We start from the raw sequence: 21,972 nt of genomic DNA, 5'->3' as shown, positions 1-21,972 counted from the left end.
ACCTTGATGATATAGTTTAGATGAAAACGCCGTTACAATAAGGACGAAATTCGCACATGCATCAAGCCTCCAGAGTCTCCATACCCTTCGGCACTATGGTACTAGGTATAACAATCAAATAAGCAGTCGAGGTTAACACTCTTAATTTTGACCTCTTCAAAGATCAATACGTGACTACACGAAATGATACACCTGGTCCTCGCTTGTATTTGCGTTATTCAATGTGCTTAGATCCGGCACGCCACGCCTAAAAAAGCCGGGCCGGTTCGAATATCTCCTCTATTTACACTGGGTCATTTTGAAGACAAGACACTTCGCCATGGTTCAGACTCACGACCAGAGACGGACATACCCGTTTAGTGTTGCCTGCTAAATAAATCAGCGAGACCCTCAGGTGTTGTTTGCCCTTCATGCCCTTCTTGATTCTGTAGACCTCATCACTGGCCGGTTGGTACAAATTGCAAAAGGGTAAGCCATCGTCAATCTGACAGATCGAACCCCCGTTGTATTCGCTTTTCCGCGACCACACCAGGGCACCAGCACGAAATCCTCAGATGTCTCTTCCTCACGACAATCCAACATTGCCATATTGGCTCACGCACCACTCAGATCTCTCCAAGCATCGAACCACAGAAGAGCTGCCGCGTGAGGCAGATGTCATCATCGTCGGCTCAGGCTATTCGGGCGCCGCCACTGCCTACCATCTCCTTAAGAAGGACGACGGCAATCGGCCATCCGTCGTCATTCTAGAGGCACGCGATGCTTGCTCTGGAGCCTCAGGTCGCAATGGCGGGCATCTCAAGCCAGATATTTACTTCGGTGCAACAATCAATGAGAAGAGCTTCGGCACCAAAGCCGCAGAAGAGCTGATGAAATTCGAGATTGAGCAGGTATTAGATGTCAAGAAGCTCGTAGAGAGGGAAAACATCGATTGCGACTTTGAGTTAACGCGAGCCATCGATGTTTTCACGGATCATCGTGTGTTGGACCCTGTTGTTGCCGCGGTCACAGATATGAAGACACGCGGATTCCCATTTCCAGACGACTTACACTATATCGCCGACCCGAAGAGGGCGGAGCAGGTGTCTGGTGTGAAGGGTGCTCTGGCGGCGTTTACTTTCACAGCAGGCTCAGTATGGCCCTACAAGATGATTTTGCATCTGCTCCGCCGATGCTTAGAATGGGGTGCAAGTCTCCAAACGCACACTGCAGTCTCGACGATTTCGAGAACCAGTGATGGTCGCTGGGTACTGGAAACCCCTCGAGGTCAAATCACTGCGAAGAAGGTCGTCGTGGCCACCAATGGCTACACACTGCTGCCTGAGCTTGAGAGCAAGATCACCCCTGCCAAGGGGGTCGCCTGTAGGATCGCGGTACCGGAGGATGGCAAGCGAGCTCCCCATCTGAACAATTCCTACGCCATCAGATACGGGCCTGGTGAATACGACTACTTCATTTCCAGGACGGACGGTAGTGTTGTGGTTGGAGGGGCCAAACAAGCTGTCCTTGCCAAAGACGAATACTGGCACAACAACACCGATGACTCGGAACTGATCCCAGGAGCGGAGAAGTACTTTGAAAATTACATGCAGCGGATGTTCCATGGGTGGGAGGACTCCGGAGCCCGAGTGACTGATATCTGGACTGGCATCATGGGATATTCGGCTGATCTGATGCCCTGGGTCGGAGAGATGCCTGGGAAGCCAGGAATATTCGTCACGGCCGGTTACACCGGGCACGGGATGCCCAGAGTGCTTGGATGTTCTGTTGCCATTGCTGGACTCATACGCGAGGATATTAAATCTTTAAAGGAGACGAATGTCCCACAGCCGTATTGGATCACCGAAGATAGACTCCATGTGCAAGGCAGCTCTGTCCGTGAGTACATGGCACACTCTCGCACCGCGCGCCAATGAAACTGCTGTTCGAGAGTCCAAATAGGGAAACCTAGTGGCGATGCCAAGACCTTTTCATGAGACATCCCTTCTTCAGCCCGCTTCAGCTTCAAGCTCCATCAGGCTACAATTACATTAGGTGCCTAAAACTTTCATACAAACGGGGGCAAGCTCCCCTACGAGACCTCGGCTTATAGACTTCTTAGATAACTACCAAATTCTTCCTCCCACTGCAGACATTTCTCCCCATCCGTGCCAACTATTCACGTATCACCACTCATTGGTTGTTTAACTATGGCTCCGACCGTGATTAACGTGCAGGGGAAAGCAAAGCTGTACCGCGTCGCGGAGCGCGCTAAACTCGACATTGAAATATCATCATCGGAATACGAACAGTCCACAGCATCCGCCAACGTCGTCACGACGGTCAGCAGCCTACAAAACCAGCTCGACGAGATCTGCACACGGGCTGACAACGGGGAGATCTCGCCCTCAGCGCCCGTGAGCTTCTACTCGATCGGCTCACTGACGACAAGCAGCGACGACGAATACGACGAAGATCACAACAAGACCGGCAAGCGGCTCTACAAAGCGACTAGCAGCGTCGACATCCGGTTCCGGGACTTCGCGAAGCTAGGCGAGATGGTCGTCGCGTTTTCGACCGTGCCCTTCGTCAGCCTCCAGGGGATAGAGTGGAAACTGACCGAGGAGAAGCAGGCCGCGCTCGAGGAGCAGGCGAAGCTCGACGCCCTCCGCCATGCGTTCAAGCGCGCCACGGGCTATGCGGATGTGATTGGGAGGAGGAACGTCACGCCCGTCAAGATCGACGATACCCACTACATGTTCGCCGAGGGTCGGGTCATGCAAACCGCCCGCAAGGTCTCTTCGAATGCGAGCTATGGCATCGGTGTGGGCCTGGACTTCGAACCGCAGCAGGTCGAGGTCAACGCCACCCTCGAGGTCGAGTTTCACGCTGAGTGATCGCTAGCGCCCGTTGATAGCCTTCAAGTAGCTCGTGCCTACTATTGAGATTTCGAGTTTAGGATTCTGGATGCTAGCTTCAATCATTTACCTTACGATGGATTGGAGGTGCGCGATATGTATGTCTGCTATGAGGACTAAGGGGACTCCGTTCCAGAAGTTCACATCAATGAATTACAAAAAGGAATGCACGTCTACTGCTGCTAGCCACTCTTTGTTAGTTCCAAATATCCAGGTTAGATAAATGTTTCTAGATATTTCATGATGAGGGGTCGATGCTAGGCCGATTGTCCGAGGTCTTGTTATCACTACCGGAAGTGTGCCTCATACCAGCGAGGTTTTCGCGCTCTATTCGGGACTGAGAGTCATAAGCATGGGAATAATATTGCCGAGGTATTCTCATGGTTTTCGCGACGTAACCCGTTCAACTCTTCAAGATGTAGGGGATGTACATAGGAGTTTTCTTCTCCGTAGGAAGTAATTGGCCCTTTTTCCTGAGCCGCTCATCTACAGCTTCACTCTCCTCACGACCTTCTTGGCCCACGGATGGGCGTCGCCACGGATGACATAGCGATCGATCTCGGCAGTGTTCAGCAGACCTGGATGCGCTTGGTCCAGCCGCGTAATTCCAACCATCTGCATCGCTGTCTCCAGCTCATCCTGGAGGATCTCCAATGCCCTCTCCATGCCCGCTTGGCCGTAGGTGACCGCATACATAAACGGCCGTCCCAAGCACACTGCGCTGGCGCCGAGACAAATCGCTTTTAGGACGTCGGTTCCTCGCCGAATCCCACCATCGATGAAAACTTCCATTTGCTCGAGGACTTCCGGGCAATTGGCTTGAATTTCTAGCAATGTCAGAATCGAGGGAGGCGCGGTGTCGACTGCGCGTCCACCGTGGTTAGAGATGTAGATGCCCTTGCATCCGATGTCGAGCGCCCGCCGAGCGTCCTGTGCACACTGTATGCCTTTGACGAAGACAGGGATGTCGGACAGCTCGATGAGCCACTTAATGTCCTGCCATGTGATAGTGGGGTCGATGAAACTGCCAGTGGCACGTGCTAGACCCGTGCCCTTGTTGTCCTTGGGCAGGGTCTGCACTTGTGCATTCCTTGTGGGTTTATACGAGGCTTCGATCTTGATCCTTTCATCGGCTTCTCGCTTCCCTACCACAGGCAAATCTACCGTCGCCAGGATTGCTCGTGGTCGAAGCGAGATGACTTCGCGCATCAGCTTCTCCGTGCTCCGGCGGTCTTTGTTGAAGTACAGTTGGTAGAATTTTGGATAGTTCTCTGGCACCACATCTGAGATTTCTGCGAGTGAGTAGCTGGCACCATTGCACACGCATATCGTCGTCCCCTTCGCAACAGCGCCTCGTGCCATTGCCAGCTCCCCGTCTGGATGAGATAGCTTCGCAAGCGCCGCCGGCGACGAGAAGATCGGCATTGAATACTTTTGTCCCAGGATCGTTACGCTTGTGTCGACGTTCCCGACGCCCGTCAGCACCCGCGGTCGGAACCAGATCTTACGGTACCAGTCGATGTTTGCTTGCAGGGACAGGCAGTCATTAGCGGCGCCGGAGTAATAAGCCCACGTTTTGGCCGAGACGATCCTCTTCGCGGCATCTTCGAAATCATACATGTTGAGTATCGATTCGAGATCTGGAGGGCCTTCATTAACAGGAGTACTGCCCTCGACTTCTTCCGCGCCCTCTAGCTTAGACCGCCATTCGTCCGTGATAGTCTCGTCGTCAAGCGTGCCTATGCGTTTGGAAGACCCCAGGTGTTTCGAGACAAGATTCGGACCATGCACCTCACTGTAGGCCTTGGTCGCGTCACGGCCAAGGTATTCGACAATTATGTCGATGCCGCCTGGGTGATCAGGGGCGAATTCTGTGACATCCCACACTACACCGTCAATGACAAGCCATGCATCATTGGGCGTCGAGTGTGCCTGGATGTCTAATGCTGAGATCTTGCGGTCTGGCATGGTTGCAATGAGATGTAGTTCGTCCGGAGGTGCCTTACCTTCGAAGTGGTGACTTTTACAGCGCGATAGATTCAGAATACAAACAGTCACGAAAGTCTTGAGCCACTGGCACACGGCATAATACAATTATGAATGTCTGGGGCACCCCAACAGCCTACGTGGGTACGGAGGAAAAGCCGTGTGGGGTTGACTGGTTAATGCCTGGTCATCATCGTGGGGGTGAAGCTGTTTGGTCACGACCGGGCTCTGGTGCGGGGATGACTATCCGAGGTAAGTCTGCGGTGGGTGTTTTAATCACCGTAGTGGTATGGAGGTTCTTGCACCTGTCAAGCATGTTCTCGTTGGCGTGAGGCGCTTGAGAGAAAATTGTTCATTGTCGGTCCCGATCTCTGAACTGCCTGGTCCATGGTCGCTCTCCATTACCTACAACTTGCGCTGATCGCCGGCTGTCTCATGTCCAGAGGTCTTCCAAGCGTCTGGCGTCATCATAGTCACGCTTTGTATGTGGCATTAGATCTTGGAATGTAGTTCCTCGATCAGACAGAGCAAAGCAATCTTTTCAGACAGCGGGTGGGATACATAGGTCGAGCTTTCTGGATTTAAGATACAACTCGCAAGGGAGCTTGTTGCTGCCGAGTTCTTGCTCACTTACTAACGAGCAACATTATCTCCGTTGGGCCCCAATGGATTATCTCAGCCATCAGATAGATTTCAGAGGAATCCCAGGTCGGAAAATGGCTTGTTGAGATACTGTCTGGATAATCGACCCGGTGAAGCAAGAGCTTGCTTCAGGAACGGCTGTATTGGCGCGTCTTGGGCCTAGGCACCACCTTGCGGGTTATCCAATGACAGCCGCTGCACGTGGACTGCTGCCTGGAATTTGCTGTGTGGCTGCCAAGACTAGACCCAAAAAGGAATCTCTAGAGACAAGTCGGACGCGCGAGTTTTGCGCGGTTGCACGTGAGCATCAAATCACGGGAGCTTACCCACTTACCTACGCTTGAGACCGCCAGGGAAAATGCTATTTAGGAGAGGATGGACCTCTGGAAACTCAACCCACTCACACTACCTCGAATACTTGGGATTTAGCTACCGGCCCCAAAAATCTCACAAAACACCTAACGCATCGGTAAAATATCAATCCATTCACAATGCCGGTTGATCATACTTCACTCGCAGTCCCCCTTTCCAAGGTGGAACTAGAGGTTGCATTCTTCCTCGCTGCATATGCCCATATGGGCTTCAAGGATGCCATACGTCCGGTGCCGGGTGTGGTAGGCCTTGGGGACGAAACTGGTTGTTTCCTCTGGATCTCTGGCTTTGACTCGAAGTTCAACCCGATATCAGATGACGCACATATCTTCCGGACCCATCTAGCATTATCAGCCAAAGGTAGGATAATCTCATGCCTTGAAATCGGTCTTGTTCCATATTTACTGACCATCTCGACCAGATCGAACTCAAGTCGACACCTTTTATGCCGAAGGCCTCAAAGCAGGTGGGAAGGATAACGGAAAACCAGGCTTGCGGGTGGAGTATCATCCTAATTATTATGGCGCATTCTTGATCAGTCCTGGCGGACACAACATTGAGGCTGTGACCCACACCCCACCCCCGAACGCTCAATGACTGCCAAATATGAACATGTCTGCCCCGAGTGTGGCACACGAGAATGCGGCGAACATGACTGGGCAATCTGGAGGGGCTTTAGAAGAGATGCAATGGGAGGCTGTCGGAGTACAGGGTCGAAGGAAGAGTCTCGGTTTCAGGCTCGGGGGGATCTACTTGAAGTACTAGAAATCGCCTGAGTTAACAAAGTTGCTGCCACTTTCGTCAATCCTCTTCAGTGAAGAAACAAGAAGTATTGAATTGGCATGTAATCGGAATGGATTGAGCTTCGGCTGCTCCATCGTTGACTTTGTGACCTAGAACTCCAACCTCTATCGGCCCATACTTTTTTCGCGCTGGGCTATGAAAAGAAACTGCTCGAGGCTGTGCCCGTTTTCTTTCCTTCTTGGTAAGTTGCGCTCAGGGAGTCATATAATTTCTTCACTCGTACGAGTTCCGCTTTCAACTTTGACTGAGCCTCCGGATCTTCCACCGAGTCGATGAGATCGGCGAGAGACCTCGCGGTGAAGAACTTGTTCTGCCGATTGTACAGTGGTTTGGCTGCCAGAGTTTCCTCAGTATCCCCAGGCGAAGCGACTTGATATACTGATTGCAGAATGTCGATATCGTCTTTTATAATATCAGTATCGACGGCTATCTCGACCGGCACGGCTAAACTCACAAGGAATTGCAAACAGATCTCGGCTATCCTCGTAGGTGAACATATAGTAGAACTCGTTGAACCCAGACCATGTAATCCCACTCAAACACAAAGAGCATGGCTCATGTGTTGCGAAAAATACACAATCTTTGGTATCTGGCCGACTTTCTTTAGGGATCTTGAAGAATTGTTGGATACAATTTATTTCGCCGTGTAGCAGTGGCGACTCTCGCTCGTTGTTGGTCTCGGCAATAACTGTCGATAGCGACGCTCTGTCTAGGATTGCAGCGCCGAACAGCTTGGACCCTTGAGAGACTTGCTCCGCCGTCAGGGGAACGATCGAGTTCTCGGTTGCACTAAGTATTGCGCTTGCTAGCTCTTGTGCTCCAGGCATTGTATCTTTGAATAAAGTCGGTTGGTTTGGCGGGTATTTGGAACGCGGAAAGCTAAGTGCACGAGCCTGGGATGCAAGGATTATTGTTGATCATATACTTCTTTAAGCAATCTTGAAATTTGTTTCTTTATTCCTCGCATTTCGACAAGACGCCCTTCAAATTTCTCCAATGATAAGGAGGTCGCCGCCTCCAATCGAAGCTAAGCAGGTAGGAGATCGCCGAAGCGCGGAAAACAGACCGGAGATTGATTGGCTAAATTCAACCTCAGGGCTTCCCGCGGGACACGTCGCTTTGTAAGTCTTTCCCCTCCGAGACGATCACTTGGGTAAAAGTTCAAAAGAATTCCTTCTTGACTGTTCGTCTTCGATGATCCCTCATCTCAAGTCTTTTCCAGAATGAGACTCTGTGGCTCGGCTTTTATTAAATTATTTGATGGTCCGTGCGAAGATAATGAGAGAGCCCCAAGACGGCGCCACCGTGACCCGAGTTATGACATATCTCGAAAGCCATGTTGAACATATCGGTCTAGCTGCCCTTTCGATGTCAAAGTGGTACATCGCCAACCACGAGACCCTCGATGTTGGCTCTTCCGGTTCATGATATGGCTAGAGGCGCGATTGAATAGGTGACGTCTCAGACGTCTCACAAAGACCACTTGGTGGCCAGTATTTATCGACCTAAGTGAGGATTAGCGACAGAAAGCTCGAAAGAGAGTGCAAGGTATCAACTAACATCTGTCTCGACTTGATAACCAAGAAGTCGTGGCGCTAGACCAGAATCTCTCCAAGCCAGGGCTTCTCCTTCTTCCTTTTCACGTATTTTTCGATCTCTTTCCTCTTGTTCCGGTCCATCATGTAGATGGTATAGGTATTGCTGCAGATTCCCTCGCTTCACCACCATTTCAGTGCGTTCCTTGCGACATTGCTCATATATATGCAACATCTGCTTCTTTACCGCCGGAATTCTTGGGTTTGGTGCTCTTGAGAACAATTCACCCATCACAGCAGCGTCCTCTAGACACATACCCGCACCTGATGCAAGATAAGGGAGAGTCGCATGTACAGCATCTCCCAGCATAGTGAAAGTTCCAGATGGGTGGCTCCACGAATCCATTCCGACCCGGATTTGCAACCTCCATTTGTGAACCGATTCACATAAAGCAAGTAATTTTGGTATCCGAGGATCCCAGTCCTTATAAAGCGCACGCATCTCTTCAACATTGCCCTCAAGGGTATTTGACCCTCCCACTGGCATATCATCTGGCACCAAAAGGACCATGTTGAACAATTTTCCTCCGCGGAGCACATAGTTCACGGCGTGTGCGTCCGGACCAAGCCAATAATTCACTTGCGGTTCGGTAACAAATGGTGCCAGTTCTGGGTCCTTGAGCATCTCTGCAGTCGAAAGCAGGAGTCGATAGGCAAGATCCCCGGTTGGTGTCGGTGGATCTGGCCTTCCGAGAAATATCTCTCGTAAGTTCGAGTTGATGCCGTCAGCACCCACAACCAGATCAGTGACTAGCTCCTCTCCAGAAGCTAGAGCCACTGTTGCCTGCTCTGCATTCGGTCCGGCAATTTTGACGTCCACGACACGTGCATTAACTTGGACTTTGGCCCCTAGTCCAACGGCCCGGTCAAGCAGGCATTTGTGCAGGTTTGCGCGATGGAAATCCCAGTAAAACGTTCCAGGGTAAGCTGCCGCCGACTCATTCGTATCGAGATATGATATCAGGTTGCCCTTCCAGCCTAGCATGTTGACTCGTGAGGGTTTCGTAGCGAATTCTTCTAACTGATCACGCATGCCCCAGGACTGTAGCACGCGCGAACTGTTCGGCAAAACCTGAATACCTGCCCCGACTTCGCCAATTTCGGATGCTGCTTCCAAAATTCTGACATTGTGGCCTGCAAGGAGAAGCGCTATCGAGGCTCCTATTCCGCCAAGCCCAGCACCGACAACTATTATGTTGAGCTTGGTGGCCTCATCACGTTGCACTTTTTGTTTGGCCTTGATGGGTGACATCCTGGGTTCAAATTTCGCGCTTGAAAGAAGAATGCGAACTCTGAAGAGACTTTGAGGTAGTTCGCCTTCAGAGTCTGTAAATTGGCCCACCAGGTATGAGGATACTTCTAGCTTGCTCCAACAAGGCTGCCAGGGTAGATCATCCGATGGAATCGTCAGCGTGTTGTTTGGCGAACGTGAGGAACTCCTGGTGCCGGCCCCTTTGAAGCAAGTCCTGCCATAAGGGAATCTAGCGACAGTAATAATTGCAATTTGCACCTTGATATGAAATCTTGATCATATTAATCCTGTAATCATGTTTCACCAGAGATGCCGATAGGAGACACATAATTGAGTTGCCGGCTTCTGAATGCCGATTGACTTGGTTCATGCGAACGTTGCTTCCGATACAGAAATATTCGCTGGTATGCGGGTTTGTACGATGCTTACTAGACAACCAGCCGAATCCACGGCGATGCCCACCTTACACCGTGGCCTGGCAAGACCTCGTCAACTTCCAAGGATCACTCCGGAAAATGATGTCGATTCTCGTCTCGCGTCCACCTTTAGCTTCTCCTGATAAGAGACCAGTTCAAACCCGGTTGGTGGACCTTGAACCTTGTCTGCATCCCCAACTCTTCGTCGGCAATTTTATGCACTTGGAGAAGACTCAGCGAGTAGTGGAGGCGGATTTTACAGGGGGCCGGAGAGTTCCCGGTGGGTTGGAACTTCAAGAGTGGGGGATCTGGTCTGTGATTCCTCGGTCGTAACTTAGTACTTCGAAAGAATTAAGAATGGGGGGTTGGCCCAGGCCGCCTCGGACCTAGTACGTGTCATTACACGATACAATCAAACATTAGTGCGATGCCTCTGGCAGAATTTGTGGGCTCAGAACATTCCGCAGGGAGTCGGAAGCTCCCTTTTACCAGATTATCCTCGGGGTTTGTTATTACTAGTATTGCTATTCACTGAGTGAGAAGCCAAGGCGTTGGTGCATGGGTGCTGGATGGCCTCGAGCTTTTGGGACTGCAATTTTTATGGGTACAAGCGATTAAAAGGCTTTGTAGAGAAAAGTCTGTGAGCGTTATTAGTTGGGTACGTATCTCTGCAAAACCTCCTCTCGAGAAGCAGGAAGCAGAGCGCCTGCCGGAGCGGTGTTCTTGCTCTTAAAGTCATCACACATCTGCTCCATCGTAACCCACTCAACGCCTTCGTGCTTGTTAATGTGTTCGATGATCCTATGCAAGTTAGCCATTCTATGGTCATAAAGAAGGCTCGCGTCAGAGCTACTTACCTTTCATGCATGAGCAAGACGTGAGGTCTACCGCTCACGTCTGGATGAATGGTCATCGGAAAGATGAACTCGTCGAACTCGCGGTAGTAATAGTCAAAGTGGTCCTAGCAGAAGAATTAGCTGAGCGAGGCTATCGCCAAAAGGGGCAGTCCCTGTGGTTTACCTTCCAGATGTCTTCGATGTCTCTTGGATTGACCCACCCATGACTGTTGGCCGAGTTTTTCATGAACATCATAGGCGGCAAGTCATCGATGTACCAAGATCCGGGGATTTCAACTAATCCAGTCTCTTTCCCCCTAACTAGGGGCTTCATCCATTCAGCCGCCGTTTTCTTGTAGTCAATCTTGGTCCACGTGTCCCCAGTACGTAGCCAGTACATTTGGCAATCCTCATGACCCATGGAATGATCATATTCGATACCATAGCTCAAGAGAAGCTCGGTGCCCGCCTCGCTCACTTCCCACCACGGTGCAACACTCCCTCGAGGCGGCTTCCCGCAGAAATCAGTTAATAGCTTGAAGGTATAGTCGAGCACGTCCTTCTGCTGCTCAAATGTCATATCCGATGGGTTCTCGTGCGAATAGCCATGCAAGCCGATCTCATGACCTTCGTCACGCACCATGGCACATTCTTCAGGAAATGTCTCAAGCGAGTGGCCCGGAATGAACCAGGTTGCCTTGATGTTGTACTTGTCGAACAGTTTGAGGAGACGTCGAGTGCCATGTGTACCAGCGAAAATGCCTGTCTTAATGAGCTCTGACCTCATAATGGTATGCTGGTAGACTTTGATCCTTACCCCTGCTGATATCGCTCGTCGAATCTTCGCCGCCGTATGAGCCTAACCACCCAGCGACGGCATCGATGTCGACGCCATAACTCACGAGGACGCGTTTCTTGCCCATAGTAACGATTCTAATGCGGAACAATTGCTGGGGTATACTGGTAGGCCCAGAATCAAGAAAAAATCACCTGGAATGAGCCACGATTGAGTTTCGTAGAATGATCGTCGAAGAGCTTGCTAACAAAAAACGGGAAGGGCCTGAACAGGAAGCCTTCTAAGATGCTTACTAGATCCGGGTGCCCTTGGTGCTCTGGAACGCCTACCGCCATCCATGCGTTCCCCATATCTTACTTAGGTCAGTAGTCCTACCATCGCTTGATAAGAATAGGCTTTGGATTTGGAGCAATTTGGGGCATTTGCCTATGCATGGTACCCACCCACCCAGCACCGATAACATTAAAGAAGTACGAGCGGAGTTCTGCGTGGTCGAAAAGATTAGGGACGAGAGAGGGTCTCAATGCTTGGCGTTATGTCACGCCAATTAGTGGCATGGCGAAGTTGATCTGCTTCATTGTGCAAGTCATTTGCCGACACTGGAACCTCCGTGCGCTCCATGTATGCTTCACGGCGTTTGGGCGACAAAAATGGGGTTATTAAGATGGCGGGAGATGCTCAGCCCATTGCTCCAGTGGAGGCTCCAGATCCAGTTGCGACGCCATCACAACCGCTACAAACAATTGTACATTGAGCAATTGTTCGTGCTGCTAGTCGCCAGTGGTCTCCATCGAACTCGAACACGATCCTGTGCTGTGCTGCCATTTTCCCCTATTGCCATTCTACGAACCGCAACAACGCACATATCTGGCCCCTGACAATTTGCAGCCTTCCACGTGACCTACAATGAGCAAAGTATGCACTTTTCCTCCTCTTTGATGAAAAGCACGGTAAGAGGCAGAACAGATGCTCATGTGTTCTTAGTTCTCTTTGAAAGGCCGCACAGCACTCGTGACGGGTGGTGCACGGGGATGCGGTCTGGCGTTCGCTCAAGGTCTTGCTGAAGCTGGCGCAGACGTCGCCATTTTTGACGTCATCGACCCAGTGCAAGGCTTCCACGATATAGAGAAAGACTATGATGTGAAGACTAAACACTACCAGTAAGTATACGTTTACACTCTTTCCGTGTTCAATTATGTATGAAAGTTCTATTTCTGACGCTGATTTCGGAAGAGTTGATGTTGGAAGCATCGAAAGCCTCAACCAGGGGTTTGCATCCTTTCAAGCAGATTTTGAAGGAAAGCTAGACATCTGTGTCCCTTGTGCAGGAATTAACCGCAATCTGGCATTCCTAGATACTGCATTTGAGGAGCATCAAAAACTACTCTCCGTCAACGTCATGGGAGTTTACCATACCGCCCAACTTGCTGCAAAGCAGATGATACAGAACGGCACTAAGTGTGGCAGTATCATTCTTGTGGCTAGCATAGCAAGCTATATGGCCATTAGAAGCCAGATGAGTAGTGCTTACTGTGGTACGAAAGGTGCTGTGAGAGCAATGTGCCCGGCTATTGCAGCGGAACTCGTTCAATATGTAATTCCATGGAACTCAATTTCATCTAATGTGGTTGCTGATCCAGACCGCAGGGTATTCGTGTTAACACTATCTCTCCTGGATATGTGAGGACAGAAATGACCGCACCTGTAAGTCGATGTCAATGCCTTCCTTCTCCGGCTGAGCTAAGAATGCCCAGTTTCCTCATCTTCTGGAAAGCTGGAAAGATGAGATCATGAATCGTAGAGTTGCCATGCCCGAAGATATTAGAGGCGCTTGTGTCTTCCTTGCGAGTGATGCAAGTTTATATATGACAGGTCAAGATCTTTGTGTTGACGGTGGTGTTACAAAGTGGTAGAGATGATGTTGTCGCTGTTATGGTTCTATGATCGACTCCGATTTATATCGAGAACATAGTTTGATGCCTGAATACAGAATACATCTATTCTTAATCTATCGTGTCATCAATTTCTCAATGACTTTTGCAGCTCCCAGAACCTTCTCTTCCTCGAACCTGCGGCCAACTATCTGCAGCCCGACGGGATGGCCGTCCATTGTTTGTGGATCGTAAAGTTTCCAATTCCATGCGTCATACTCATTCCGAGGCTCGTAAGCCTCTGCAGGAAGAGCGTCTATTCCTTCCACCACTTTTCCGGCAGGAAAGGAAAGAGCGGTGTAGTCCAGAAAGTTCCAGATTTTAGTATACCCAACCCAACGACATGTCCGATGAGGGACCGCTGTATGTGGCATGGTAGGCATCAGAATCACATCAACTGGTCTCCCAGAAATAGGCCCTATAGTATCGTTCCATTTGTCGCTATATGCTCTTTGTGCAGCAATCTTTCTTTTATTGAGCTGCCAATAATCAAAGACCGAGATTGCCTTCCCACGGTTGATCAGGGTTTCGACATGAGGAATGTAAGGCTCGCCGCTGGCGGCCACCTCTTTTCTGATGTCTTCACCCCCATCCGCGGAATAGAACGAATCCTGAAAATATGTCAGCTGAAAATTTGTCGAAAGGGTCAATTCAGGTTGCTTACCATGATCTCAATGCACTCTCTTTGTCCGGAAGGATCCCACTGTATGATTTCATGGCCAGCACTTCTTAATGTTGCCTCTAGCTCTCTCAAAGCTCGCTCAATGGGTGGATGAACCTTGACGACTCCATCATCCGCCAAGATGCCGATCGTCAAAGGCCTAGACTGGATGTCTTCGTAAACCTGTTGGCGCCAAGGTATAGGAGTGACTCTTGGATCTAGATTCCATGATTGTGCATCGACCACAAGCTTCATAACGAATGTCAAGGATGATAAGGTCCTGGCTAGTGGGCCAACTGACGATGGCACGTGTTCTTGTCCTTCAGTTGAGACGGGCACACCTCGATATGGCAGTCGGCTGCTCTAAATGTCAAAAACTTGTCAATTATATCATTATATGCCAGAGGATCCTCGCATACTGTTGGCTTTAGGCCCCAAAGACCGTTGATATGAGAGGGAATGCGGATGGAACCCCCAATGTCCGTTCCCCATCCTATCATTGAGGCTTGGAGCGCGAGTAAGACCGCCTCACCACCAGTTGATCCCCCTGGCGTGAAGGCTGGATTTTTGGGATTGGTTGTCAGTCCCCATAATGGGCATTCCGTCTCACACCACTGGAAGGTATAAGTGTCTAGAAGATATTGCAGTGCGGAAGTGAGTGCTACACCATTATACTTTGTGGAAGATTTGTTTTGGCTAAGATAACCGCTCCGAAGCCTCTGAGTATCTTCACCAAGACCGCATCTTCCTCGGCTGGTTTAAATGCCCTGGAAACATAACCAATGCTCGAATCAACACCTTTGACATTGAATTGATCTTTGAGAGTCATGGGGATTCCGTGCAAAGGGCCAATCAATCTCCCAGTTGAAGCGAAGTACTTGTCCAGCTTTAATGCTTGCTCAACCGCATCCGCAAAGAGAACTTCTGTCAAGCAATTTGTCTAGGCAAGTTGTTAGTGAACCTCCATGGCAGGTGTGGAGACTAAGCCTACTTGCTGGTGTGCTCTCGCCGCACTGCCTCCAAGTCAGTCTCCGAGATGGTTGGCAGTAAACTCCTTTTCCTTACCTTCGTGCGTAATGACGGACAAGATCTTGCGATTTCAGCTCACCAGATGATAAAAGCCCGATCAAGGACTGGATATCCCCGTTTTGAAGTACAGCTTCAGAAGTAACGCGCTTTCCATTGATTGCGCTCTTGAACGGGGATACGAGGCTCTCACGCTGCGTACGCTTTGAGCTGATGATCTCTTCCCACGACTGCTTCGCAGTCCCCGTCATCATCGCTAAAGACCGGTCAGTATCGCTTGGTGAAAGCATTTGCTGAGAATCCACATGCGATGATTTCGAGTTGCACCAAAAAAAGCCTTTAGGAGACGTCTTAATGGTGGGTAAATCCGTCCCTGTTCTGGAAGGTTGGCGGGGAGGGGGGGTGGTTTCTGAAATTTCGGCGGCTGTACGGCTTGTACGAATTACTCAGCGTCCACACTCAAACTTCGACCACAAAGTTTAGCGGCAACTCCATTTTAATCTTCTTGCCGATGCCGACATGATTTCGGCCCATCCACTCGGTTGAACATCAACAGCAAGAGTGGGGTTCTCGTTATTCTTTCGCGTACGATGCCCAGAAGGCGAGATGTCTCAACAAGAAGGGCCTTCCCGGAGCTATTCACCCATATCACCTGATTTATCTGCAGCTTTGCCTGATGATCTGGGCGTCCAGCTATTGAAAGCCCCCTTTAAACGGACCTTGGACCATGTCGAAGCACAGCAAAAGTCGATGAAGCGTTCCAGAGCACAAGTTTCGCCAACAATGAGTCCAGGTATCAGCAACGAAGGCCTCGACGCCAATGGAGATCACCTTGCAGCCAGTGGTCTGCCTCCCGAGGTTGTGACCATTGTTGGCGCAGGCCCTGCTGGTCTGATGCTAGGGTACGGCCCGCTTACATGTCTACTCGCAGCACGTGATATTGACACATACAGTTCGAATTTGTCGATGTATGGCATAAAGGCAAAGATTATCGACGACAGGGACGACAAGACGAGCACAGGTCGTGCCGATGGATTACAGCCAAAAACAATTGAGACATTCAGACAATTACGGCTCGCCGATTCACTGCTTCGCAAAGGCGTCAGGATCTATGACATATGTTTTTGGGTATGTCATGCCTCAAAAACTCGTGGAAGAATTGGCCTAGCTTCCAGCAGAGATGAATTTAATTGTTCTCATTCAAGATATGAACCTGCAAGTGAACATACTGACTCCCGGATCAGAGCTCTACCATGACAACACCGCTGCATCGCACTGGCAGAGAAATTCACTATCCTTCGCAGGTCGATGTAAAAGATCCGTTCATACTCCTGGTTCACCAAGGAATGGTCGAAGACATCTTCATTGATGACATGAAGCAACGTGGTGTGGAAGTTACGAGGAGCTCCCCTTTCCTGAAGTACACTTCCAGCAGTCCTGGTGCGCCTATTGATGTCATTTTTGAAAACAAAAATGCCAAATCAGTGGAATCTTTTCAGACCAGATACTTAGTGGGCTGTGATGGAGCTCACTCCAATGTCCGCAAAAGTATTCCTGGTGCCCACATGGAAGGTGAAAATAGTAATTCGAAATGGGGTGTCTTGGATGGTGAGTTCTGCGAATATGTCTATCTAGCCAACGCTAAGACTTAGTAGGTGTGATTGAAACGGATTTTCCGGATCTCTGGAGCAAAGTTGTAATCCACTCGGAAACATCTGGCACAGTGTTGTGCATTCCCCGGGAACGAAACATGACAAGACTTTATATTGAACTTGACCGTTCTTTGCAAGATAGTGTACCTGTGGAGGCTACCCAAGACTATGTTATGAAGAAAGCACAGCAGATCATGGCTCCCTACACGTTAAGGTGGACAAGCGTTGGTAAGTGATCATTCTCCTTTCGACATTGCAGCGTCTAAGACATAACCTTCACTAGAATGGTTCAGCGTCTACAAAGTTGGCCAAAGGGTCGCCAGCACATTCACCGACTCAACTGAACGAGTTTTCATTACTGGAGATGTAAAATACCTAGTACCCCTTTGACCAGGGGAGTTAATTGCTGATCCCTAGCTATAGGCAGGCCATACTCACTCACCTAAGGCTGCACAAGGGATGAATACATCCATGCATGACACATTCAACTTATCTTGGAAGCTGAATCTCGCCATCAGGGGCTTAGCAAAACCGTCACTACTAGTTACGTACCAGCAGGAGCGCCGAAAGATTGCGCAAGACTTGATAAATTTCGACTTTGAACACGCCGCTGCGTTTGCGGACGGGGATTCTAAAGCCCTTGCCCAGAACTTTGCCACAAACGTCGGCTTCATTTCTGGTGTCGGCGCCCACTATGCCTCGAATGTACTAACAATTCCAGAGCAAGCTCCACGAGGGACCCTTCGAGCAGGTGAGCTCATGGTGCCGGCCACTGTGACCCGATATATAGATGCCAATCCGGTAGATATTCAACTCGATATTCCTATGCTTGGCCAGTTCAGGATCTACTTCTTCGTACCTGACATTCATCTTGCATCAGGCTTCCTACATGCAGTCTCTAGCCATGTCATGTCCACGGATTCAATCTTAGGTCGTGCTACCATAGCAGCTGCAAAGTCTTACGCTGTGATGAATTTGCCGACTGTTGAAGCCGACATTTTCATGCAACCAAGTCGATATACCGGTGCGTCTCGACTTTTCACTTTTGCAACTGTGACCACTATGGCCAAATCAGAAGTTGAGATATCAGACTTGTCGCCATTGTTGCAGAAAAGCAGATGGACATTCTACTTGGACGACACTAAGACCTCCAGCTCCGGTATGAGCTGCACAGAGAAATGGCTAGGACCCATGAGGGATGACGAGGTTGCGATTTTGAACATCAGGCCTGATGGTTACGTTGGTAGTCTCAAGCGCTTTAACCCTCAAACTGACAGTTCTATGGCTTGCGAGTGGTTAAATACTTATTATGGTGGTTTTTTGAATTAATAGACTGAACTAGAGAGCCAAGGTGGAATGAGCTAGATGCATGAGAGGCCTTTAATGCCGATACCATTTGTCTAGACTAAAGCACTTAAGCCACCCACAAGGCACTTGCGACACATTATAAGGTAGAACCCCATGAAGAATAGAAGATGTTTTCGCCCGACAACACCTGTCGACATGGAAAGTGATTTCTTTTTCTTGGCTTCTATTTAACATGAAACCTTTCAGCCTGTAGATATTTTTGTTTTTGAAATTAATGCTAAACCTTCGAAACACTCATCCCATGCTGACACTGCTGGTAATTATCTGGGGATATTATTTCCGGTTTTGCGGAGTTGTAGTCAAAGGTAGTCCTTATCTGCCGGGCCGAGTTTTTACAGTTCAGTGGAGTCCTAGGCTTCAAAGAGTGTGCGAAATACATTTACAGATATGGATTATCGATCGAACTTACTTACTCCGAGTAACTGAAAACCTACCTTGCCCACCGTGAGCGCATGATTACCCTTCTCAACTAAGAATGCTGAGAGTGATGCTACTTTGCCTCACAGCACTATCATTATTTTTCTTTTGTGCATTACCTAGATAGCCGCATGCTGTTGAGTCTCAAAAGGCAATCCAAAGGCGATGAGACCGACTGCCATCCACATCCCGGCTGAGACATAGATGGGGACAACCGTGAAATCTGAGTAGGTTCCAATTAGACTTGCACAAAGACCACCAAATCTCAACAGAGTTGCCGCGAAACCCGTTCCCAGTCCACGTTGAGGTGCCGAGTAACTTTCAGGTGTAAAAGCGTACATGACCGCATATTCTGTGCAAAGAATAGTCAGCAAAATAGAAATGGGATGGATGAAAGGACTAGATAGGGTATCTAACCGAAGTTACCCCATAAGCCACTGATACAAGTAAATGCAAGATTAGCACTGGGTGTCCGGGCTGCAGTGTAGGAAAACAGGAAGACACCAGTGATAATAGCAGAGATGCCCATCATGTAGCGACGACCAAGCTTAGTCTGTACCGCAAAGGCCGCAGCTATTGGGCCAACCACTCCCACAGTTGAGGCAATGCAGTAGTTCCTGTAAGTCTCATCAAAAGACGAGTTGTCGGTGAATTTTTGGGCCAGGTATGTGGGTAAGAAGTTGAAGTACAGGGGATATGCAATTCCGATGGTGAGCCAGATGAGCCAGATTATTGTAGTGTGCTGAGCCAGCTTACGTGTAGCAAACAAGTTCTTAAAGTTGGTTGACTTGAAATCCGCAAGATTCTCCTTCAGTATTTGAGTCCTGGTGAGACCTTGTCGGCCAGTTTCCTCTGGGTTGAGGACAATACCGAGATCGAGGTCAATCTGCTGAAACATTGCCAGAGTTAGAGGCTCAGGCTTTCCATTGCATCTTGCAACGTAGTTGACCGCCTCGACAGCTTCTGCATCTCTATTCTTCGAGAGAAGGTACCGTGGTGACTCAGGCATCTTGAAGATGAAAATTCGGATCATGGCGAAGCTAAGAGCCAAGGCACCCAACGTAAACATAACGTAACGCCTATAATAGTCAGGGGATTTGTAGCCAAGAAGGGTTAGTATGACTCACCATCCCATATTATCTGCCTTACGACATGTCTCTGGAGTAGAATCTGAGGGACATGTATAATTGGCAATGAATACCCAACCGATGAGAGACACGATGACTTGCCCAAAATTCCACCAGGCAGACAGCGCCGTCAAGAGATACTGGTGAGATCCGGGCACGAACTCCAGGAAAATCATTGAATCGACCGGGACATTACCCCCAGCAGCGGTGCCAATGATAGCCCAAAGGACGCAAAACCCAGGGAAGTTGTCGATGCCTCCAACAGCGAGAGCAAATATACCGCCAATGAAGAGAGTGATGTTGAAAGCAGGCTTTCGGCCAATCTGGTATGGAGTTAGAACATTGGGCCAGATGTATAGCTTCGCCAGTGCTAAGTGGCATGGTCAAACACAATAGTTCTGGTGGGTCAGTACTTACGAAGTCAGCCGAAATGCCCCAGAAGGATGCCCCGAAGATCAATCCGACATAGTAGGCGATCGAACTGAATGCAACTCTGGTAATATCATTGAATTCGAGTCTAACAGCCGGTTGGATTGTGCCGATTCCTTGGGACCAGCTGGGATGAATCGTTAACATGACTTTGTTCCCATTGCCTAAGACACTCACAAATTGTCCGTAATCCAACCAAACCCGGTAACAACAAAGAGCTCATACTGATACCGGCCAAAGCCGATTTCCTCCATGCATTTGTTAACAAGTTCGGACTTGAAACGATAAGAGTCGCTAATCGAGTTGCCATAGAATTCTTGATTTGCTGCATCGTCTGCGTCTTGCAACTTTTCGATTGTCCCCGCGGTCACTGAGTCAACCTTTGAAGGTACGGTTCCGATCTCCAACTCCTGCTTTTTCTCCACAGCTTCCATCGTCTTTCAGAGATTAACGAATGGATCGAGGTTTCAACAGTGCTTTGGCGAAGGGTTCTGGAAATTTTGGGCCTGCACGCGCCTTTATGGGCCAGATTGTCGGTAAGGGATAGCTCTCGTGAAATGAAACGAGGCTGGCTGGGAGAGGCCCAACTAGCTCATAGAGACATATCTCCACTAGAAGAGGATCTTAGTAGATTGGATGCCCCGGAACATCATGAGGGTGATCTAGGTTCGACGCCTATCCAGTCAGATGATGGCGCCAACACCACATGCGTATTGCAAGGACAGATATCGAGCACCGGAGCTATTCGAAAGTTCAACTAAGGAGTCATCACATAGATAGATAAGTGGAACTCTAAGTACGGACTGAAGGTGGGGGAAATGGGGGAGTTGGATAAGGGCCGAGCCCGCATTTACCAATCATTCTCGCGCCGGACCCCCTTGCAAAGACTCGGGTTTAGGGGAGAACTAGTCAAAGGTTAGTAAGGCCCCTGGTGGATCAGGGCCGCTCCTCGATTAATGAGGCTCAGAACAACGCCTTCTTCTGCTACAGCGCCTGGGACTTGAAATGACCTGCCCTGATAAGCATGTAGATTAAGCGCTGTATACTTTTCATTCACCAAGAATGTTACTACTAGGTATATCCTGCTCGCCACGCGGACCTAAGGAGCTACACAGGCACTCACACAAGTTTTGTGCTGACTAGTTCTACATCCAGTATACATGCATGGTATCCCCCGTTTGTCTAGGAGAAGAGTCTTGCATACGGTTCTGCTAGAAAGGTAAGTGAAGTACTAGGGGCCATTGCTGATTACAGGGATACCCGCGTTCTAGGAACGATGTTAGCTAAAGGTTCTAACTTAAGAGGTTTATATCGAATAAAAATTAAGGGGTGCTCTTGGAGGACGCTTCTTTCCACCACAGAGCCCCAACGGAAGAAGGTAATCTTCTTCTTAAACGAGGCATGTGAAAATACCCAGCATGCTATACACTTTAAAATTCCCCCCCCCGCCGATCTTGCTCGCCTTGTCTGCCACGTTAGACGCCTCTGATGCTTCAGGATCTGCCGCCTTGGTGTTGTTTTGCGCTGCCTCTAGAACAGAGACAAGCACCTTCAAACCAACAGGTAGCATTTGTTTGAGAAGAAGGGAGTACGTATCAGGAGGCTGCCTGCACTCGTCCACTGCATTCTCAGGGCTACGTGCACTAGGTTGGCTTCTGTGAATGGTTGACCTTAGCTTCAACTTTGCATTCAGACTTCAGCAGCTTCGTCACTTAGTCCAATATCGAATAGCTTACTTCGCTCTTCATAAGTCGCCTATCAAGTT

At 49.4% G+C, this 21,972-nt stretch overlaps 11 protein-coding genes across 11 annotated transcripts; 5 read left to right on the top strand and 6 right to left on the bottom strand.

The window, feature by feature from the left end:
• Positions 1-554: 554 nt before the first annotated feature.
• On the top strand, positions 555-1,916 carry A1O9_06441 (uncharacterized protein; the record flags this gene model as incomplete). The annotated part of the gene is made up of 1 exon (XM_013405651.1): positions 555-1,916. One exon carries the CDS (start codon positions 555-557, stop codon positions 1,914-1,916), a length of 1,362 nt encoding a protein of 453 aa, XP_013261105.1.
• A 273-nt stretch (positions 1,917-2,189) lies between these two features.
• Positions 2,190-2,876, top strand: A1O9_06440 (uncharacterized protein; the record flags this gene model as incomplete). Its single annotated transcript, XM_013405650.1, has 1 exon — positions 2,190-2,876. The coding sequence occupies one exon, from the start codon at positions 2,190-2,192 to the stop codon at positions 2,874-2,876; it is 687 nt and encodes a 228-aa protein (XP_013261104.1).
• Positions 2,877-3,383: 507 nt separating this feature from the next.
• Positions 3,384-4,865, bottom strand: A1O9_06439 (uncharacterized protein; the record flags this gene model as incomplete). The annotated part of the gene is made up of 1 exon (XM_013405649.1): positions 3,384-4,865. One exon carries the CDS (start codon positions 4,863-4,865, stop codon positions 3,384-3,386), a length of 1,482 nt encoding a protein of 493 aa, XP_013261103.1.
• Positions 4,866-6,016: 1,151 nt separating this feature from the next.
• On the top strand, positions 6,017-6,494 carry A1O9_06438 (lactoylglutathione lyase; the record flags this gene model as incomplete). The annotated part of the gene is made up of 2 exons (XM_013405648.1): positions 6,017-6,257; positions 6,319-6,494. The coding sequence occupies 2 exons, from the start codon at positions 6,017-6,019 to the stop codon at positions 6,492-6,494; spliced, it is 417 nt and encodes a 138-aa protein (XP_013261102.1).
• Positions 6,495-6,834: 340 nt separating this feature from the next.
• Positions 6,835-7,528, bottom strand: A1O9_06437 (uncharacterized protein; the record flags this gene model as incomplete). Its single annotated transcript, XM_013405647.1, has 2 exons — positions 6,835-7,103; positions 7,156-7,528. The coding sequence occupies 2 exons, from the start codon at positions 7,526-7,528 to the stop codon at positions 6,835-6,837; spliced, it is 642 nt and encodes a 213-aa protein (XP_013261101.1).
• A 724-nt stretch (positions 7,529-8,252) lies between these two features.
• Positions 8,253-9,548, bottom strand: A1O9_06436 (uncharacterized protein; the record flags this gene model as incomplete). Its single annotated transcript, XM_013405646.1, has 1 exon — positions 8,253-9,548. One exon carries the CDS (start codon positions 9,546-9,548, stop codon positions 8,253-8,255), a length of 1,296 nt encoding a protein of 431 aa, XP_013261100.1.
• Positions 9,549-10,614: 1,066 nt separating this feature from the next.
• A1O9_06435 (uncharacterized protein) lies at positions 10,615-11,723 on the bottom strand (the record flags this gene model as incomplete). The annotated part of the gene is made up of 4 exons (XM_013405645.1): positions 10,615-10,765; positions 10,822-10,925; positions 10,985-11,562; positions 11,618-11,723. The coding sequence occupies 4 exons, from the start codon at positions 11,721-11,723 to the stop codon at positions 10,615-10,617; spliced, it is 939 nt and encodes a 312-aa protein (XP_013261099.1).
• Positions 11,724-12,513: 790 nt separating this feature from the next.
• Positions 12,514-13,509, top strand: A1O9_06434 (uncharacterized protein; the record flags this gene model as incomplete). The annotated part of the gene is made up of 5 exons (XM_013405644.1): positions 12,514-12,546; positions 12,581-12,756; positions 12,830-13,190; positions 13,244-13,304; positions 13,337-13,509. The coding sequence occupies 5 exons, from the start codon at positions 12,514-12,516 to the stop codon at positions 13,507-13,509; spliced, it is 804 nt and encodes a 267-aa protein (XP_013261098.1).
• Positions 13,510-13,604: 95 nt separating this feature from the next.
• On the bottom strand, positions 13,605-15,465 carry A1O9_06433 (uncharacterized protein; the record flags this gene model as incomplete). Its single annotated transcript, XM_013405643.1, has 5 exons — positions 13,605-14,138; positions 14,192-14,551; positions 14,608-14,802; positions 14,856-15,128; positions 15,274-15,465. The coding sequence occupies 5 exons, from the start codon at positions 15,463-15,465 to the stop codon at positions 13,605-13,607; spliced, it is 1,554 nt and encodes a 517-aa protein (XP_013261097.1).
• A 355-nt stretch (positions 15,466-15,820) lies between these two features.
• Positions 15,821-18,195, top strand: A1O9_06432 (uncharacterized protein; the record flags this gene model as incomplete). The annotated part of the gene is made up of 5 exons (XM_013405642.1): positions 15,821-16,342; positions 16,459-16,822; positions 16,867-17,094; positions 17,150-17,232; positions 17,290-18,195. The coding sequence occupies 5 exons, from the start codon at positions 15,821-15,823 to the stop codon at positions 18,193-18,195; spliced, it is 2,103 nt and encodes a 700-aa protein (XP_013261096.1).
• A 575-nt stretch (positions 18,196-18,770) lies between these two features.
• Positions 18,771-20,641, bottom strand: A1O9_06431 (uncharacterized protein; the record flags this gene model as incomplete). Its single annotated transcript, XM_013405641.1, has 5 exons — positions 18,771-19,003; positions 19,069-19,730; positions 19,779-20,101; positions 20,196-20,334; positions 20,385-20,641. 5 exons carry the CDS (start codon positions 20,639-20,641, stop codon positions 18,771-18,773), a joined length of 1,614 nt encoding a protein of 537 aa, XP_013261095.1.
• Between the last annotated feature and the right edge of the window lie 1,331 nt (positions 20,642-21,972).

Source organism: Exophiala aquamarina (assembly GCF_000709125.1).
Source record: "Exophiala aquamarina CBS 119918 chromosome Unknown aczIA-supercont1.4, whole genome shotgun sequence".
Taxonomy (NCBI): Eukaryota; Fungi; Ascomycota; class Eurotiomycetes; order Chaetothyriales; family Herpotrichiellaceae; genus Exophiala; species Exophiala aquamarina.
Note: the sequence above shows the minus strand (reverse complement) of the source record. Positions and strands in the feature narration are given on the sequence as shown.